Source organism: Tripterygium wilfordii, chromosome 18 (assembly GCF_013401445.1).
Source record: "Tripterygium wilfordii isolate XIE 37 chromosome 18, ASM1340144v1, whole genome shotgun sequence".
In the NCBI taxonomy this organism is placed as follows: Eukaryota; Viridiplantae; Streptophyta; class Magnoliopsida; order Celastrales; family Celastraceae; genus Tripterygium; species Tripterygium wilfordii.
This window is the reverse complement of record NC_052249.1, coordinates 9793191-9813674: the sequence shown is the minus strand read 5'-3', so window position 1 is coordinate 9813674 and position 20484 is coordinate 9793191. Positions and strand designations below refer to the sequence as shown.

The 20484-nt window shown below is 36.9% G+C and overlaps 5 protein-coding genes across 9 annotated transcripts; 2 read left to right on the top strand and 3 right to left on the bottom strand.

The window, feature by feature from the left end:
* The first annotated feature begins 3718 nt into the window (after positions 1–3718).
* Positions 3719–4730, top strand: LOC119983458 (glutathione S-transferase T3-like). The gene is made up of 3 exons (XM_038827133.1): positions 3719–4004; positions 4095–4141; positions 4230–4730. Exons 1-3 carry the CDS (start codon positions 3719–3721, stop codon positions 4728–4730), a joined length of 834 nt encoding a protein of 277 aa, XP_038683061.1.
* Positions 4731–5324: 594 nt separating this feature from the next.
* Positions 5325–6614, bottom strand: LOC119983457. The gene has a single exon (XM_038827132.1). It carries the CDS (start codon positions 6612–6614, stop codon positions 5325–5327), a length of 1290 nt encoding a protein of 429 aa, XP_038683060.1.
* Positions 6615–7894: 1280 nt separating this feature from the next.
* LOC119984577 (F-box protein At1g10780-like) lies at positions 7895–10334 on the top strand. The gene is made up of 4 exons (XM_038828584.1): positions 7895–8105; positions 8680–9424; positions 9556–9836; positions 9968–10334. The coding sequence occupies exons 2-4, from the start codon at positions 8683–8685 to the stop codon at positions 10202–10204; spliced, it is 1260 nt and encodes a 419-aa protein (XP_038684512.1). The 5' UTR covers positions 7895–8105; positions 8680–8682; the 3' UTR covers positions 10205–10334.
* An 86-nt stretch (positions 10335–10420) lies between these two features.
* On the bottom strand, positions 10421–12992 carry LOC119984579 (transmembrane emp24 domain-containing protein p24delta3-like). The gene is made up of 4 exons (XM_038828591.1): positions 12596–12992; positions 11618–11830; positions 10859–10935; positions 10421–10757 (listed from the first exon to the last, which is right to left on the bottom strand). The coding sequence occupies exons 1-4, from the start codon at positions 12818–12820 to the stop codon at positions 10610–10612; spliced, it is 663 nt and encodes a 220-aa protein (XP_038684519.1). The 5' UTR covers positions 12821–12992; the 3' UTR covers positions 10421–10609.
* A 215-nt stretch (positions 12993–13207) lies between these two features.
* On the bottom strand, positions 13208–20261 carry LOC119984578 (uncharacterized protein At1g10890). 5 transcript variants are annotated; one of them, XM_038828586.1, is made up of 7 exons: positions 20107–20180; positions 19956–20032; positions 19415–19562; positions 19116–19317; positions 17820–18035; positions 14106–14325; positions 13208–13671 (listed from the first exon to the last, which is right to left on the bottom strand). In XM_038828586.1, exons 4-7 carry the CDS (start codon positions 19256–19258, stop codon positions 13405–13407), a joined length of 846 nt encoding a protein of 281 aa, XP_038684514.1. In that variant the 5' UTR covers positions 19259–19317; positions 19415–19562; positions 19956–20032; positions 20107–20180; the 3' UTR covers positions 13208–13404. The 5 variants fall into 5 exon arrangements, with proteins under 5 accessions (XP_038684514.1, XP_038684517.1, XP_038684516.1 ...); XM_038828589.1 differs by lacking the exon at positions 19415–19562 and having other exon boundaries at positions 20107–20179; XM_038828588.1 differs by lacking the exon at positions 19956–20032 and having other exon boundaries at positions 20107–20121.
* Positions 20262–20484: the final 223 nt, after the last annotated feature.

The following is a 20484-nucleotide window of genomic DNA, read 5'->3' as shown; positions in this document are numbered from 1 at the left end:
AATTTTCCAATGTTTTTAAAAGAATTTTGAGGCATATACATTTTTTCCCAATTTTCTTTAAAAAACTTTGAGCTTTTTTAAAGACCTCATAAGAATTTTATATATATATATATATATATATATATATATATGGCTACCGAACGTTGAGGGGACGCAAAGGTGAAAGGGAAAGTATAAATCAAACTAAAGTTAACAAAAGGAAAGATGACGATGATGTTATTTTATATTTTGGTTTTATGAATTTAAATTCGAAATTATTATTATTATTTTTTTCCTTTTATGTTTTCTTTTATGGCATGGTAGGACAACAAGAATAGCATAAAAGGATATGACCAATCAAGATGTTGCACGTGAATGAGTTGTTTGATGAGGATATTCTATGCACCAAAAAGGACTTTAATTGTTTATCAAACAGGTGATGTCAGTTGGCCTCTCAAATGTATTTCATAGGGGGTGTGTCAAGTGTGAACGGGACGCTAGACGCCTAGACTTTAGTCATTATTTTTGTTGGCTTTGAGCAAATGCAATGGTGTGCGTTGGGCCACCAAAAATATATGAGATTTTGTGTTCTATTCATGTGATTGTATTGAAAGACGTGTTTTATTTATGTGATTTTATTGATAGACGTGTTTTGCTGATGTGATTGTATTGGGATTTTATATTTTGATGTAGTTTTGTTGTGGATAACATGGAGGCATGGAATATTATTGGCCTCCATGTTGGGTGTAAAGAAATAATGTATATGAATTTGTGTTTTGCTGATGTGACTGTATTAGGAGACGTGTTTTGCTGATTTGATTGTATTAGGAGACGTGTTTGGCTTGACTTTTTGTGTAATAGAAGTGAAACTCAGTATTGATTTTTGTTGGGCCACTACAAATAGCCCATTGTGGTTGCTCTTATTTTAATTTCCCAAACATGAAGGAATGGAGCATGTAATGCCCACATGTTGGCCCAAAATGGAACCCACATCTCACACACACTCACATTTTTATCTTTAAATTAATATTGGGTTTCACCTCTATTACATAAAAAGTAAAGCCAATAAATTATACATCATTGTGATTGACAACTTGACATACATTCATTCCCTATTAAATCCCACAAATCACAATTTCTCAAAAAAAATTGAAGACCCAATAAAACAGTCACCATTGTAGTTGCTCTAACCGTGATGATCTATGTCTATATTTAGTGGTAAAATTCAAATCGTCACAGTGCTTGCACAAGGCCTTACCTATTCTAGATGAACAAATCTACAATTGATGATGTGTTAATGGGGCCATCGGTAATCTACAAAGGCTAGATAAGGAATAGCGGTCATGAGTGTTGCTGACACCACTGTGATGTTGGCCAGTGAACCTCTAACGGTCAAATCAGTGATATGACTAAGAATCATGAGTGAAAATTTTAGACAAATAGAACTCTTGGTAATAATGCCTTGTCAATCTGATTCCCTCAAAGTGAAAATACCTCTTCTATTTGTAGAAGCTCGAAGGGCCCACATGTTAATGTGACCTATGCCAAAAGCATGTGGGGAGTTGCAGGTCGTGTTAGAGCACCTGCATCAGTTTCTCTTAACAGATTCCCTAAAATACAGACAAAACGTCACTTTCCCCTATTTTACAGATTCTTCATCCAATCAACACTGCATCAGATTACCTATCATATTCTCTATTACATTAAAATAATATTTATTTCTCTTTCCTTTATTTATTCTATTCATATAAATTACTTATATTTAAAATAATAAATTAATTACATTTAAAACAATATATTAATTAAAATAATAAATTAATGTTATTAAAAATTAGAGAAAAAAGAGAAAGAAGAGAGAGAAAAAGTGAGGACAGACCGAGGAGAGAGAAAGAGATGAGTGATGAGAGAGAAAGAAGAGAGAGAAATAGTGAGGAGAGACAGAGGTGAGAGAAAGGAGTGAAAAAGTGAGGAGAGGAGAGAGAAAGAGATGAGTGATGAGAGAGAAAGAAATGAGTGAGGAGAGAGAGAGGAGAGAGTGAGGAGTGAGAAAGAAGAGAGAGAAAAAGTGAGGAGAGAGAAAGAAGAGAGAGAAAAAGTGAGGAGAGAGAAAAAGTGAGGAGAGAGAAAGAAGAGAGAGAAAGGAGTCAAAATGTGAGGAGAGGAGAGAGAAAGAAGAGAGGAAAAGAAAGGAGTGAGGAGAGAGAAAAAGTGAGGAGAGAGAAAGAGATGAGTGAGGAGAGAGAAAGAGATGAGTGAGGAGAGAGAGGAGTGAGAAAGAGAGGAGTGAAGAGAGAGATGAGGGAAAAAATGAGGAGAGAGGAGAAAGTAAAGTAGTAAAAAATGTTATTTTATGTTTAGGGAAGTGAATAGTGGTTCTCTAGATGTAGGGAACTACTGTTCATATTCTGTAAAATAGGGAACCTCTAGGTAATCTGATGCAGAGCTCTATTTTGACAAAATTTCTATAATCTTTCCCTATTTTACAGACAGATTCATGTTTAGGTAATCTGATGTGGATGCTCTTAGAGGAAAGTCCTAAGAGCATCCACAGCAGATTACCTAAACATGGATCTGTCTGTAAAATAGGGAATAAATTTAGAGAACTTGTCAAAATTTAGCTCTGCATCAGATTCTCTAAAGTCCCCCTATTATAAAGACTTGCTACAGTGGTTCCCTACATCTAGGGAACGACTGTAGCAATATGTAAGAATAAAATAATAATGTTTAATCGTTTTATCAATAAACCTAATAAACAATATCCTCTCACTATCTCGTACGATGCAAAACACCGTCTCTCTCTCTTCTATTTCTCTCAATCCTTCTCCGGCGTCATCGATCTTCTCCGACCATCGTCTACCTTCGCTGGGTATGTATCCTTGCTCTCCATATCGAGGTTGTTAAAAAGAGTTCCATTTTGGCACTACTCTCATCTCTTTGCTGCACTTTTTCTGTTCTGGTCTTTCTCCCATGGATCTACATATTTGTTATGCTTGTTCGATTTCTACTTGGTTCGATTTCTCTTCATAATCTGCAACTGATTTTACTTAACTATGTCGTTGATTATTTCCTCAATTTTGTTTGGGTTTCAGAGTTTTGAGGTTGAAGAACATAGGATTGGAAGGAGACAGGTAATGGTTAATTAGTTTAATTTCATTCAATTGATGGTCGATTGATTCATATGGTATGTGAAATAAATGGGCTGAGTTTGTTTATTTTATGTGAATTAAATGGGTTCATATGATTTGGTGATGGGTTGATGTGTTCTGTTGTTCTCTGGTTTCTTTGTCTTCGGGTTCTCTGGTTTCTTTGTCTTCGGGTTGGTTTCTCTTTTTTAGTTGTATGAATGCTGTTAACGAAATTGCTACAGATGATTTCCTTTTATTAGTGAATTAACAAAAAAGTACTTCTTTGTTATGATATACATGGCCCATCTCTTTTTGACTTTCTGTATCTCTCAATGCAATCTCATATGATTATATAATTGATCAAAAAGTTGCGTATTCAACTAAAATATTTACTATGTGTAAAAAGTTTGAAAGATAACTCTGTTTTGGATTTCTATGTTATGTCTCTGTCAATGAAACTTGATTAGTGTGAGCCTGTTTAGAAATTGCTTTTGCTTCCCACAACCATGCTAATGTTTAAAGTAGTTCCCTACAAAGTTAGGATTACTATGTTCTCTTTCAGATCTCATCATTGAGTGCATTGTGCTTGCATTTTAATCTTTTTTTTTTCAGTAATGAATTTAAACCACAGTGGTGATTGTTTTTTTGATACGATTCTTGATGGGATGTCGAGGGGAGATTCACATATTGGAATCATCACTGAAGAACAAGAGCCTATCCAGGTGGAGAATTTAACTGGAAAGCAAAAAAAAAATCCACGTCTTAGTAATTTTTCCACAAAGGAAGATGTGGCTTTAGTTTCAGCATGGCTAAACACGTCATTGGATGCAATTCACTCGACGGACCAGAAAGGATCGACATTTTGGAGAAGGGTTTCATCAACATATCACGATGCAATTGGTTCTTCTTTTCCTGAACGCAGCGATCGCTCCATAATCAATCGATGATCAAGTATTCAAAGTTGTGTGAACAAATTCATGGGATTCCTAGCTCAAATCGAGTCCTCTCGTCCTTCTGGTGTCAATGAACAAGATAAGGTTGTTTCAATGTTATAATAAAATATCATTTTGATTCATTATATGTCATGTTAAATGTGCTAATTTTTTTTTATATTTTCTTACTCAGATTGAGAAGGCCAAAATCATGTATCATGACATTCAAAAGACAAATTTTCAGTTTGAGCATTGCTGGAACATACTACGACACCAACCCAAATGGATTTCACACATGGAGGGGGGAAACACCAAGCGACGTTCTAATTTGTCATGTTCTCCATCTACACCAGAGTCAATTAACTTAAGTGATGAAATGCCGCCCAATAGTCCCACCATTGATTTGGAGAGACCTATTGGTTTGGAGAGACCTATTGGTAAGAAGGCTGAGATAGAGAACAGGAGAAAAGGAAAAAACAAAGACAAAGATGGTGGCTCTCTTGGTGAAGTAATTTCTGAATTGAAGTTGGGTAAGTTCAAGATGCATGAACAGAAGGTGAAAATGCATGAAGAGAAAATGAGTATGGCAAAGCTAGAGATGGAGAAGCAAGATGAACATGAGAACAAAAGGATGAAGCTAAAAGAGATGAAAGAAGAAAGGGAGCACAAGAGGATGAAGATTCAAGAGAGGTAAGAAGAGTTTAACATAATGATGATGGATGTGAGTAGCTTAAGTGAAGATCAAGCTGAGTATATTCAAATCTTAAGGGCGGAAATACTCAGTAAAAAGAAGAACTTGTAGCTCGGTAGAGTCTTGGAAGTATTGAAGTATCTTGGAAGTCTTGGAAGTCTTTGAAATTTTGGAAGTCTTGGAAATTTTGGAAGTTTTTGTTGGGACGTTTGTTTACTGTGTTTATTGGAAGTCTGATTGTGTTTATTGTTAATATGTGACACATCATAGCTTCATTTTGTTACATCTTTTGGACGACTATGTTGTATATAGGTACTATGTTGTATATATACATGAAACTTTAGTTTTTATTTTGTCTTTCTAACACAGTTGTGTGCCACGGCAATAACTATTTGGAGAGGACATGAGTTCCAATATCTCCAATCATGGTGATAGTTAACAGAAATGAGAATAAACAATAACAAGAATTAAAATACTATATCACGAATCAAACACATTGACACAACTGCAACAGTTACAACGCATGATCAGGAATCAAACACATTAAAAACAATACAATAACTAGTCACTAGGTTACTAGTTAGTATAATTAAAATATTAAGTAAGGCTATGAATATTCCATAAATGCTCAACAAGATCTAACTGGAGTTGCGAGTGCACGTCTCTATCTCTTATGCCAATATGTCGATTGATAAAGTCTTGAAATTCTGGAGTATGATCATGTGTCACTGCTGGTGGAGGGGGGCCTTCCTCAATATCTTCATAGGTGTTGTTATCTAGTTGAGGGTGTAAATGTCTCTCGTCTTCAACTATCATGTTATGCAAGACTACACATGCTATCATGATATCATTGAGTGTATCAGTTTCGAGATAACGTGCAGGTCCACGCACAATTGCAAAACGTGCTTGAAGTACACCAAATGCACGCTCCACATCCTTTCTAGCTGACTCTTGACATCTTACAAAGTGTTTTGTCTTGTTATTTTGTGGTGCCGGTATTGTCTTCACAAAAGTTGCCCATGAAGGATATATTCCATCAGCTAAATAATACCCCATTGAGTATTGATTGCCATTAACATGAAAGTTCACAGCAGGTGCACGACCTTGTGTAAGTTCTGAAAAAACATTGGATCGGTCTAACACATTGATGTCATTGAGAGCACCAGGCATACCAAAGAATGCGTGCCATATCCAAAGGTCATACGAAGCTATAGCTTCCAATATGAGTGTGGGTTCATGGATATGACCAGTATACATACCTTTCCACGCACTCGGACAATTCTTCCATTTCCAATGCATACAGTCAATACTCCCCAACATTCCAGGAAAACCTCGATTTTCCCCGATCTCCAATAATCTAGCAATATCATTGCTATTTGGGGACCTCAAATATTCTGAACCGAAAATAGAAATTATTGCTCTTGTAAATTTCTTCAAACTGGCTATAGCTGTGGATTCTCCAATCCTAACATACTCGTCCATAAAATCTGCGGTGACGCCATAAGCAAGCATCCTCAATGAAGCCGTTATCTTTTGTAGAGGAGATAACCCTAGCTTTCCAGCAGCATTTCTTTTTTGTCGAAAATAAGGATCATGAGCTTCCACTGCCTCCTGGATACGTAAAAATAAATCTCTGCTCATACGAAATCTTCTCCGAAATCGATCATGAGGATACACTGGATTTTCAGCAAAATAATCATTGAAAAGTCTATTATGGCCTTGTATGGATCCTCGGTTGATGTACAAACGCCGATCACGTGATGTCGATCCTCTGCTCATTTCCAAGCTCAATCTTTCAGCTTCAAGAAGGAGTATATCTTCAACATCATCATCAGAGGAAGAGCTTGACGATGAATTAAAAACGAATTTCTTGATAAATGGTCTCATTGATGGAAATGAATGTAGTAAACAAGTAAATGGGAGAGATGTTTGGTATTGACAAGATAAATGTTGTTCATAAAAAGGATATATAGAAGTGGTCATTGGGGATTGGTGGATGTAGAATGGTAGGTGGAGGGTATAGTGTAGGCATGTGACTTTTGTAGGGATCGTAGGTGAGGGTAGTGTAGCAATGTGATTTTTGTGGGATTGGTTGGTGAGGGGAATGTAGCAATGTGATTTTTGTGGGTTGGATAGGTGAGGGGAATGTAGTAATGTGATTTTTGTGGGGAGAAAAAATTCATTTAGTTTAATTATTTTTTAAATTATTTAATATATTAATTCAGATTAATTTTTAGATTATCAGGTCACCAAAGATGTTAAAAAATAATTATTTGTTCTCTTATTTATACAAGTTAAAAGAATAAACAAAAGAAAGAGAAAGAAATATTATTATAATGTGATAGAGAATATGATAGGTAATCTGATGCAGTGTTGATTGGATAGAGAATCTGTAAAATAGGGGAAAGTGACATTTTGTCTGTATTTTAGGGAATCTGTTAAGAGAAACTGGTGCAGGTGCTCTAAGAGCACTCCCAATGGCTTCCCCAATCTCCTCTCTATCCCCATATATAGATAATATGCAAAAAAACCACTTCTCAATGGCTTCTCTATCTTCAATTGAATGTCTAAACCATTATCTAAGTTGTTTTTCACTCTTCAAACTTGAAGAAGCAAAAGACCGGTCCCTAAACATTTTTTTACTCTCAAAATATTGTCTCTTTTCTGTCACATCAGCCGAGAACTCGCAAGGGTCAATTTCTGTCATTTGCAATCCTCTCTCTCGCGTTCCTGTCTCTCATGCTCTTCTCTCTCGCATTCGCGATCTTTCCCCGATTCGCTCTCTCTCGTGTTCACTCTCTCTCCGCGATCTTGCACCCATCTTGACACGTGTGAGCTGAGGTGTGGAGTTCAATTATGGTATAAACAATAACTTAAAACATTATTGATGACCTAATTGAAAAAGCCATGTTAGCAGGGACCATCTCGCATGCAAATCAGCAACTGTCGCCTAATAATAGTTTTTTCCCTTAAATATCTTAAACGTGTGAGTTGATATGGACCGTAGGATCAGTCAATTCCAGAAATCCACGCATCACGGGTTGCAAGGTTTGGGTGCAAGTACGATATACAGAATTCCGCCTCGTGAAGATACACTGTTTTTTGAGCTGTTGAACGGTCCAAAATTCAAATTTTTGAAAACGAAGCGGGCCATGGAAGAAGAGAACGAAACCCTATTCGCTCCTTCAAAATTTGAAAAGACCCTCAAATCCCTTCCATGTATATATCTCCGCGCTCTCTGCACTTTCTTTCTCTGTCTCTGTCTCTCTCTGGTTATATATACATTTGAGAGAGCTAAAGAGAGAGACTTTTAGTTTGGGCAAGTATCAGTGACAGCCGAAGTCCCATATCTGCTACCTCTCTTTCAAACCCGAAACTGTAAGCTCTTCTGGATTTTATTCATTTGAAATGTTTTAGATACTAATTGCTCCATATGTCGTAAGAAGAAATTATGATTACTGCTACAAGTCTTAATGTGTGTGAATCTGATGTCTCATTGTCTCCTCAAATTGTGAGATTTAAGATGCAAATTGTTGAATTGTAAATTCGAATGCTCATATTTACACATGGGTTTTGCTAATTGAATGGTTTTGGGGTCAGAATCCAAGTGGGTTTATATTGTAATGCACATTTCATGCACATGGGTCGCCAAATTTTATGAAATTTGTATTTTTTGTTGAATTTTGATTGTATCATTATTTCAACAAAGCAGCAGCCATGTGTTCTTGTATGGAGATTTTTTACGGTAAATTTTTTTTGCCCCTTTTAGAAAATTTTAAGAATCACAGAAATTGGATACTTGCCTTCTAATCCTGCATTTATCAAAAATTGAGCTCATTCTTGTCTGTCATCATTTTCCAATATATTGTTGACTATGTTGTGGCTAGGTTGCTTGGAACTCATAGTAAAATTATTATGGTATGGCATCTAACTGTTTGATGGCTGTCCTCAGAGAATGGAGTCTCTCCCAGATGCCATTGTTCAATACATCCTGTCATACATGATCAATGCGCGGGATGTGGCAGCTTGCAACTGTGTTTCTAAGCGATGGAAGGAGTCTCTGCCTTTCATTAGAAGCCTCTACTTTCCTCGTAACTCTTTTGATAACTACTGGCGTAGTGATAGTCCGGATAAGGTTGTGTGGAAGATGATCTCGTCGATTGTTCGACTAGAAGAGCTTGTAGTGTATAGTCCATTTACCAGTGCAGGCCTTGCCTCGTGGCTAACGCTTACTGGTCAATCCCTCAAGCATCTGGAGCTCAGAATGGACAATCTTGCAGATTATAACTCTTGTACTGAGAGTCCCTCAAAATTGGATTGCATTGGTGCTGCAAGGAATTTGGAAACACTGAAGCTTTGGGGTGTCTTAATGACCCAGTCCCCAAAGTGGGATGCGTTCAAAAAGCTTCGAAACCTTGAGATTGTTGGTGCAAAAGTGGAGGATCCTGCTTTGTCTGCTGCACTTCAGGCATGCCCAAATCTAACTAACTTGCTTTTGCTTGGTTGCGAAGGAGCAAGATCAGTTTCGATTGATTTGCCAAATCTGGAACATTGTAAACTGGACTTTTATGGCTTGGGTAACTGCTCGCTCTCTCTATCTTCTCCCAAAATCGAATCCTTTGAGGTGCAAGGCTGTAGTTGGATTAGAGCTCCCCAAACCGAGTGCTTGAGGAAACTTTCAGTTGCCAATAATGCTGGTAATAGAAATCTCATTGAGTTCATTTATACTCTAGTTTTATGCTGTCTGTTACAACAACTCCTGCATCATAAGAACTAGTCATTGTTATGATTGCAACTTATAGATTTTATTTCACCTTTACTCTTTCAGGGAGAGTCTACATGGTGGACTTTGGAAAACTCGCCGCCCTCGAGTTCTTGTCAATTAGGGGAGTACAATGGTGTTGGGATGCAGTAAGCAAAATGCTTCAATTGGGGAGTGAGGTGAAGCATCTTTATATGAAGGTTGAATTCACAGGGGATTTGGAAACCCTTCATCCTTTTCCAGAAGTTGATTTTGTTGATTTTTTCAATAGCCATCCCAAACTGCAAAAATTTGATATCCATGGAGCCATGTTTGCAGCTCTTTGCCAGAAAAACAGCCTGAAAAATGTGAGTAGACAAAATTCCTGTTGTTGGCATTTTTGTACTCACTTTCTCCTGTGCACAAAGCTTCTACAATGGGTGGCATTGGAGATCGACATGATGTGTATTGATAAGATTTACTTTTTATCTTTCTGTAGGTGGAGTCAGGTTTTGTGATTCCATGCTTGGAGGAGGTGGTGATCACAGTGAGATCACCATTAAATGCTGAACAGAAGTTAACCACTCTGGAGTCGCTGTTGAAGTATGGGAAAAATCTGAAATCCATGGTTATAAGGATCCTTCAGATGAGGAGCAGTCATAGCAGCGCGGATGATTTCTTTGATGAGATATACAGATTCAAATGCACCAACCAGCCTCTGGTTCGTATTGAATAGATAGAGAATAAGGAAAGATTACAAGGGACATTCCCTTTCTCATTTGGGTAGTTTCACTTTCACTTGACTTTTCATTCTCCTATTGACAGTTTCTGCTGCTAATTTGATTGAAATCCCCGGTCATTCTTCATGATTTGAGTTATAAAATCCACTTCTTGGTCTTGGCCTATATAACAACAATCTATATTACACGCAAAATTAAATCCGATCCAAAACTATAGGCACTTGCCAGCATTTCATCAATTAATTAAGAGCCAAATGCTGCAAAAGATGCAGTGAAATTTTCTCTTTATGACCTTAAACACTGAGTGGTATCAAAATTTCCCCCTTCTGTAATATGTAAGTGGAAAAGTAAAACAGGTAAGAAATTCGAAATTTTAAGCTTCTACCAATCAGCGTGATTTTCTAGATAAGCTTCTTCTTCTGAAAGAATTGCTTCAAGTAATAAAGCACCTGCAGAGCAGAAACCCCAATGCAGACACCCAAAGACATGAAACTAAACCAAGCCACTCTGCCATTTGTTGTTTCACTCACAGTCCTCATGTCTGCTTCTCTGTTTGTTACATAAGAAAATAGAGGAAAACACATTGGTTAATATGAGGAAATGCTAAAAGCCTAAAACTTACAATTCATTTCTAACTACAATTACATTACCTGCTTTTGAGATAAATTAAATTCTCATGGATGGCCTCCACAGCACCCTCGAGCTTCCTGAGTTCAAGCTCAATACCCTACAAGTATATGTCACCAGCATGAAGAACAAACATCAGGAAAAAAAATAATGGGCAAAACCAATATATAGGAGAAAAAAATTTCTAATTACAAAAGTAAATGCAATTAAAAAACAAAAGGATCATTTTCTTCCTGGGCTTTTATCCTGCCAATTAAATCAGAACATACACTATATTTAAGAAGTAATTCATCTTGAATAAGACAGGCTTCCAAGTCTCAGTCCATTCAATAAGAATTTTATCATCAATCTCAAAGCAATTCATTCCCAGGTAGGATAAATTATGAAAACACCTAAACATCTAAACACTATTTTGTTTCTCTCGCTAAAAACTGAATGGGTGTAAATCTGACCAACCTGAATAAATTATCTTCTTAGAAATCAAAAGCCTGATGCTCAGCATCAGTCCCAAATTCCACGTAAAGTGAGGAGAATGATGGGGGCCTAAACCCTTAAAAGTTAAAAGATGTCATTCAATGCATATGATCACAGTTCATTACTCTGACCCTCAGACAACTTTTATTCAATTGACACTTGTCTCCAACTTCAGGCCTCAAAAATCAAAATACATGACGACTACCATTTTAAATGATCTCCATATTCGCATGTCCCTCAGAAAACTTCATCACAATTTTTCCTGGAATCTTAATTACAGAAGAGACAATTATGATTTTGTCACTCACCTCAATCTTCTCTTTTCTGGCAACAGATTCCCAATCCATTGCTGCAATTCCAGTTTTCCAGTCAAGATTAACACTGACATCTCCTCCTCCTTTATTATGGCCATCTACCCATAAGCATGCCAAGTAATTACCAGCCTCATGAGTTGTGAATGCAAATTGACCATGGGTTACATTCTCCACATGATGAAGATTGTTCCCATAAGGTGATGTCACCTAAAAAATGCAAACAACTATTATGTTTTTAACAGTTGAAATATGATGTTTTTAGCCCATGTATAAAGATAGACAACAACAAAGGAGTTAACCCCTTGCCCATTTTATATGACCCAGTAGAAAGCCTAGTTATAACAAGGAAATTGTTTTTATGGGAAGGTTGATATCAAGCCTAGTCAGCAACCAACAAGATAATCTTCCTCCACAAACGAAGTTGTCTCCTGTGGTATTTAATATTTATTATAGACTTACAGTATCCTCTTACGCAAACAGCATAGGCTAAAATTAATAATAACGACAAACCATGTTCCACAAGATATTATAAATATGTGCTTAACTACTACTAACGCTATCCAAACAGCAAAGAGAAGATACCCACGGATAATCTTTACCATCCAAACAAAGAAACATAAAACTCCCTGCCATGAAAATCATTGAATATCATCTTAAACCAAGAATTTGCCTTAAGTGATACCGGTCTAGTTTGAGATTATATTATCCTCTGTTGATAACAATAACATTTTGAATTCCTCGCCATCAACCCTTCTTTAGGAAAGTTGTTTAGAATTTAAATTAAGCATTTGCTACCTGGGGGGAGCAAACCGACAAAGACGAAAGGGCAAAACTACCAGATAATCGCCCTATGTCGTAGATTCACACCCGTCCACACTACAAAACTTAGAATTGGCACAATAACAGATCAATTGAAGCATTAAAACAGCAGAAGCTAATGCAAGATCCAGAGATCAAGAATTCACGACATACCTTGACAGAGATGGTGGGGATGTGAGCAGCATCGTCGGAAACCACCACATAATCTGCTAAAACGACGACGTTGTTTTGGATTTCCTCGGACACGCACTTCGTACCAGTCGGGGGAACAGTCAACCATATAGCCTCGCCTCCCTGAATATCAGTCCATAACCATAGCGTCACCACCACCACCACCACCATCACCACCTCCCTGCGAACGTTAGCACCCAGCCCCATCACCTATCACACACAAACACGCGTCCTGCGATGTCTTTTTGGAAGGATCGAAGAAGAAACGAAGGTCCAGAGTCCAGATTGACGGAACACCTGGGCTGGAAATGGGATTTGCGTGTCCGGCAAGCGTCAACAGTTTCGGGTTTCACTCTCTCGTAACTCGTTCTCTTCAAGATTGGGAGTTGAGACATCAATTTATGATCAGTGCTAGGATGTTACTTGTGTCTTTGTAATGATTACTGTTCAAATGAACGACATAAATTGAGGGTTTATATTTATAGCATATATAACTTGGTAGTTCATAGCATTCAGAGGTGACTATACTCTGTCTGATCCGGATGACCACATCAACCAGAAATACAATTTAAACAACCGCAAACTGCTCAAAGGTTGCGATTTTTCAAGCCCCAGAACTCCCATTCCCACTCCAAAACTGGTTTAAAGTAATATCACATTATCACTTGAGAAGGGCCTTGTCTGAAACACACCGAAACCCCAAACTTGTAGACCAAGATATCATCCTCAAATTACAATACAAAGCAGGAATCCAAAAGATACATTCAAGAGAATTAAATTTCTTCTGGTAATCATTTTGATCCCAAGGCAAATGACAACTTCGGCCGGGATTTGTTCTTGCCCAAAAGTTTCATCTGGTTTACGCTTTCTTCCTCCTCTTGCTGCTTTTTCCTTCTCATGGCCTCTTCTTTTTTTCTTTGGAGTTCTTCTAGTTCCCGATACCTTTCCTCCTCTCTCCGCTGCTGCTCCAAAGCTTCCTTTTTCTGAGATTCTTCCACCCGTCTTCGGTTCTCCTCAAGCATCTTTTCCAGCTCTTCTCTCTCTTTTCGAATTTTTTCCTGTAAACAAAACACAAATGATTTAAAATCATAAACAGTAGGAAATTATATTTTCATTGAGACAGTCTCAACATGGGAAAAAGAAAGAATGAATTGTGTTACTTAAGAATCAAATAAGGGATAAAGGCCTTTCCGAATGAAGAATTTCACTAAATGCTATAATCCGCTGGTAAAAGAAAACAAATGAAGAGGAAAATGTAATAGTTCTCTTTTCCTCCCAAACAAGTAAGAGCTCAAAAACCATGCTGATTTATCATCCTCTAACATGCAATGAAAATTCTACCCACAATCTATCTAATTGTTAACAGTAGTGACAAAAAAAAAATAGAAGTAAAATAAACTGTTCCAGCGCATAAAAGAACATATGCAACTTCACAAGGAAGAGGGATGAAAGAAACCAGCAGGTGACAGCTTCACACAAGTTTACATCATACCTCTTTGTGTCTAGCCTCTATAAGAGCCGCTTCCTTCTCTTTCTCACGTTCGGCAGCAACTTCATCACGAAGTCTTTTTCGTCCTTCCTCTAAACGCTTCTGTATTTCCTGCTGAATCTCTGCAGTGTTCAGACTCTGTTCCACTTTCCTTTGGATGACATCTTCCACTCTCTTTGCTGTTTCTTCTTCTATCAGCTTCAATTCTGCTTCTTGTTGACGCCTGCAAACAGAATAAAGAAATGTAAACCAGATGGGCCAGCTGTTAGTTGGAGTAACACCATATCTCAGTGTCATATGTCCTCAGTCCTCACGATCAGACAACACTTGCAACTACAGAACAAATTGCAGGACAAGCTCCCTCCACTGTTTTTCCTCTTTTTCCCCTCCTTCCTTATTTTTCTCTTCTTTTATGTAATGATAATAAATGGCGAACTAACCTCCATGACGACAAGGCACTAACATATATATGCTTATGCTTTTAAGGCATACCTCTAAAAGATTCCTGATCCAAAAAATGAGTTTCAAAACCGGTGACAGATAAACGGCACCCAATTGATCATCAAATATAACAAGTTGAACTATAGCAGTTTCTTCAGAAGGCCTGTGGAGAAGAATGTCAACAACCTGCTGCAGTTTTTAAAACTAATAACCAAAATACTTCAATCCTTGCACTAAAATGCACTTTGTCAAAATAGAAAGTCAACATGTTTTTTTAAAAAATGGTCATAGTTATACAAGTACAAAACTCGTTAGCCCAAAAGCAGGGGCAGACAGTGATTCAACAGGAGTTAAAACACTGCAGTTAAATTATTAGAGCTCTACATAAACAATACATACAACTGCTCCTTAAGTAAACTGGTAGAAGATAAGGCTACACAAAACACACATCTAAGGAACTCATAGTCTGCATAAAAGCATATTCCCATCAGCCCTAAAAAAGGGATAACCTCTCTAATAGTGTCTTCAGCCTGGTTTACACAGGTTGGTGAGATAGAATAATGCCCAACTTTTTTTAAATATGAATTAAAATAATAACATTATAGTATCGATTCAAGAAATTCCATAAACCGGTCAAGTTCAATAAACAATTTAATTAAATCGGTAACTGGTCCGCTTTCCACAGGTAATGCTTGTGAACCTAAATCAAGGATAAAATATGGATAACGAAAGCCAGCTTGGTGTAAGAAATTGTTAAAGTGGCTTATCTTCCATGTTTCATTGTTTTGCTAACAACAGTACTGAACTGCTCTCATGATTCCCAAACAACCCCATATGCAATGTCACTTGAATACCCCTGAAGAGGCTAAAATCTGAAATTAACATGTAAGAACTGGTCTAGTGAGAAGATGAACACTAAAAGCAACAAAGAAACTGTTCTGAAAAAGAAAACTTCTGGCTAGGTAATGATTGTTTAATATTGTCAAAAATTAATATCACTAAGGTCATCGAAACAGGAACCGCAAGGAACAAAGCGTATGTAGAGCTTGAAGCCTACCACCATGAGAGATTGCAAAAGGAGTAACCAAAAGAGGAGAACAGTAGATACATGGTATATTCAATACTGAAGATCATTTAATTTCACTTATTAAGTGGCTCGCACCATGATGGCACTTGCGTAGGGCCACATAAAAGTTTCAAACAAATTTTTCTGTTCTCAAAACAACCAAAAACTGGTGGTTTTAGAAATTGTTAAGGTCGATGGAAGCCCTTTGTCATCTGTATATTGGACGGCAGGTAGTATATGAGAAGTTATTGTTTATGTTTTAGTGTAATAGTTCAACAGTTAACTTCTCAGTTTCCCATAAGCTTAAGCCTTTGGGAAAAATACTTTTCACATGGCATTGAATCCCTTGACTGGAGCTAGGTCCTGAGTGAAACTTATACTCTCAAGTTCCCAATTAATATTGAATCCCACATGCGTTCGCCTTCTAAGTTAAGAGTAAGCCCAGCCACATGAGGGGTCTTAAAGCAATAGTTAAGAAATAAAATTCTCACTCATCAAAATAATATATCAAAGAAATTCTCACCTTTCCCATGAGTTGAGCTTTTGGGATAAGACGTTTTCCAATTACGTATACCAAGTATTCCCAAAACCACCAGATTAGTTTTCATTCCCCCTAATGACTTCTCATAGTTCATTCCATAAAGCTTTGACCTTAAACATTTGTCCATCCAACGTGTTCAACAATCATCATATCATCAACAGCACCGTTAAAGCATCGATCACAAACAGTTGACACAGGATTCATAATTCTATAAGAGAAAATAGGAACAAACTATTCCGTGGATACTCCTTTCCCATTCATTTTGACATGAAGCTACATCTCTACCAATCCTCTAGAGGTCATGAGACTCATGACCTTATGGCATGTAAAATTAAGGCATGCTGTAGTGAGAAAACAATAGAAAACTACTGGGACTCAGGATTTTGATCATGACACCAAAAAAAAAAATTAAGATAAAACATTTAATTTCACTTATAAAGCAATTCTAATCTAATGCTTGTTAACTCTGCCTTGCAGTTGGAGTGATTTTATGTCAAAATAAAAGTCAATCAGTGCTTATGCCCCACAATTTTACATCTAGTAAAGAAATATGTCACAACGTCCATAATCTTATGTCTATATTGATACGATTGATAGGAGAAGACTCCTAGAGAAAAGAAGAAAAACTGATATATTAGAAAGCCCAATAGTTAACTCCTTAACTCAAAAGTCACAGTACAAGTCAGTTCCATATAATACATTACCTAACATTAGTTTTCAAAAATACAACTCGTCTCGAAAATCCTCCACGGAGACACAGTCGCATCAAACAACAATCATTCTTTGGTCATGTTCCAAAATCATTCTTGATATAGTTCCTTAGACAGTAATTAAACTGACGAAACTCCTTAATAAAACAGAGGCATTCATCACAAAAAATAATAAAGTTCAAAAAATCATTTTCCTCCTCTTTAAATGATACAAAACTATAGTAAGTAGCAAATGCTAAATCGAAAGGTGCAAATCGCGGATTTCAGTACTTCAGTTTCTGGACTTCAAAATTCAAGATCTATTTTGAAATACAGCTTTGCTAATGATAGATCGGGACATCAATTACAGCATATCATTGATACTAGAATGATGTGTGCATCGTACTTTGACCAGCATCCATGATCTATTCTTACAATTGCAAATTATCCTGAACTTGCATTAATTGTATATTACCAAGTAACTGGTTATTTTAAACAGCAGATGCCCATAGTTACAACCACATAACAAGTCATATATACTTTATTTTTGTTTGGGGATACAAATGGAGAACAATAGCATATTTAGGTTCCCAAGAATGCAGGAACCAACTATAAAAATAATGTCCTTTGACTACCATGGCCAGAATACAATCCAGCCTAATTGTCGTTGGCTAAACAGAAGAATTCATTTGAGTTTGAACACATGTATGCATCCAAGGACAAAAGTACTTATATAAATGTGGATATATGCAATATGTGCACGCATACATACAGAAACAATTAAGGACTCCAATGTTCAAGACCAAAACTAAATTTAAGAGATAGAATAAAGCAAAAACTAAGTACATAATTGTCAGAATCCAGTCGAAGTCTATCATGGTTATGAACAATGACCGTAAAAATTTAAAAGAAACATTGGGAGAACTGAGAAAAATAGAAATTTCAGTATTCTGGATAAGGAGCAAAATGTCTGGATATACCTTTTCTTCTCTTCTTCTTTTTTCAGTTTTTCAATGGCATCTTTTCTTTCTGTTGACCCAAGACTTGAACTAGAAGATTTATGAGAAGGAGTCAACGAGGAACTCCTACTTATTTGCCTCTTGTGCCGCCTAGGGGTTGGTGAGCGAATTTTTCTACGCCTTGGAGTTGGAGAACGACTTTTGCGGTGTCGTGGGGATATAGAACGACTTCTCCTCCTGTATAGGACAGAGATTATTGAGCAACAACCAGAAATGTGTATACTACAATATATAAAGCAATCATCAAGCTTGCTCACCATTTAGCACAATAAATATAGAAGCATGTACAGTTACCTCATATATTGTTTAAGAACTTGTCCTCCATCTTTTATCACATGAAGAAGCAAATGTCAGAATCGAGCAACGAAAGGACACACATCGGCACCCATCACCTGCTCACTTCCCATTCCATTATGATGGGAAGAAACTGAGTTTCTTTACTTTCTTATAAAAACCATGCATCCTATATGCTCTCAAAGCACTCTATTTGCCACTCCAATAATCTTATTTCGCATCTATCCAGGTTCCATGAGAACCATAAGTTCCAAATAGTCAGGTGCCCACCAAAAGAAAGATGGTTGCTTATTGTTCTTTGCTATAAAATCATCAATTTTCTTAAATGATCTCAGAACTTGAACACCAGAATGTAAGTTTATAATCATGGAAGTGCTGACGAAGCTCACAAGAGACTCCATCAGGCATCAGCATAAGACAGAAAATTATCAAACTATGTATACACATGCACTTGAACATGTTACACAGAAGAACCATAATACTGATTATTTGGCGTGTAAAAATCTTACTCAGAACCATTTTCTGCAGACACCTCCAATAGAATTCAGAACGGCATTTTAAGGATTAAGAAATTAATTTTGAGCTACAACATTCATGAAACAGTTAATCTCGTTAACTAAATAAATTGAAAACAATTAAATTCTATATATAACCATGCAACTTGTGTGGTATGTCGACATGAATTCTGATACAAGTATACAATAAAACTAACATGCTGAAAGTTCATGCAGTTAGAAGCAGCCATGATTAAACTCCGAACCAAGTTATTAAGGGTTTCTGCCAAAAGCAAAGATAGAGAAACACACAAAATATGTGTACAGAAGGTTGAGATGAGTACAGATCAACTTGACCATATTGTATTTCCATTCACCAAAGAAATATGTGAGTCTCCATACTTTCTTACAATTTCCTGACCATTAACTAATATGAAATATCGAATAAGAATACTATAAACGGGATCACCTGCTATAAGAATACGATGAGTATGGTGACCGAATTCTGTCCCTCCGGCTTCTCCTGCTATATCTATGCCCTAGAGGAGATGGTGACCGCCTTCGCCTGTACGTAGGCGACCGTGATGGTGACCGCGATAAGTCCCGAGGCATTCCTTCTACCTCAACTTACAAAGAAGATATCAAGCTTCACTACCGAAAAGAAAGTTTGCCTGCACAATCAATACATATTAATGCACCATTCGGCTACGTTCCATATGATTTCAAAAACACAAAAAACAGAAGTGAAAAATTTAGATATTGTGTTACCATCAACAAATCAAGTAGCAGAAACAACAGCAGAACACAAAAATTGTTGGGAAGTCGACAAAACATGGCTTAGGAAAAAATGAATAGACAACACTTTTGAATATTATATTGTGTCCCATGAATTAAGCAGCAACACCAAAAGCAGGATCTAGACAAGAAAACAACACCATATCAATCAGAAGCAAGAACAACATTGTTTAATTGCTAAGAAAACACAATAAAACTCTCAAACCTTGCGTCATTAATTAATTGAACTTGGTAAAAATACTGTCAATCACTGTATAACAAAACGATCAAGCTCAAAAGCTCGAAGAATTGCCGCTACAGCTAAACTTCAGCATCACTAAATATGTCAATCATTCCCAAAATTTCTATTTCCAGATTGTAAAACAGAGTGCCATATATTGTCTATTATTAAATATCAGAAAGAACAAACATATCTTGAGTAAGATTTTCGCTTTAACGTTCTCAGTAACCAAACAAAGTGTACCAACACAAGTAAGCAATCCAAGATTTCATCAAAATCCTTAACCGGATATACCTCCCAAAACAAACTGAAATATCCGAACTTCGGCCGCGACCTCTGCATGAAATCTAATAAAACCCTAGAAGGTAAACCTAGATGCAGCAGAAGATGCGATGTGAGCTTCAAGAGAGACGTAACCATATTAAAAGTCCTTGGGGTTCCTTACCAGAACTATTTTGTCTCCTCCAATCGCGATTGGCGAGAAGCAGAAAGCAACCAGATGGAATGTGACGATGAAAATACGATTTTCCCGTGCGAAGAAATATATATTTGTCTTTGAATATGCTAAAATCCTGAATTTCGGATTGGATCCGGATCGGGTTAGGACCCAAAAATACGGTATCTCGGTCACCCATAAAAGATTCGGTTTAAGGTTTATTGATGGAACAACGATTTGGTCATCGATTGATTTTTATTGTTTTGGAGTTAATTTTGATACATATATAATTTTTTATTTTTATTGTTTTGGAGACCAGATTGGATTAACTTTCAATGGCATTACATCCGATACACACAAGTTTGGACAATGAGCAATTTCTACAAT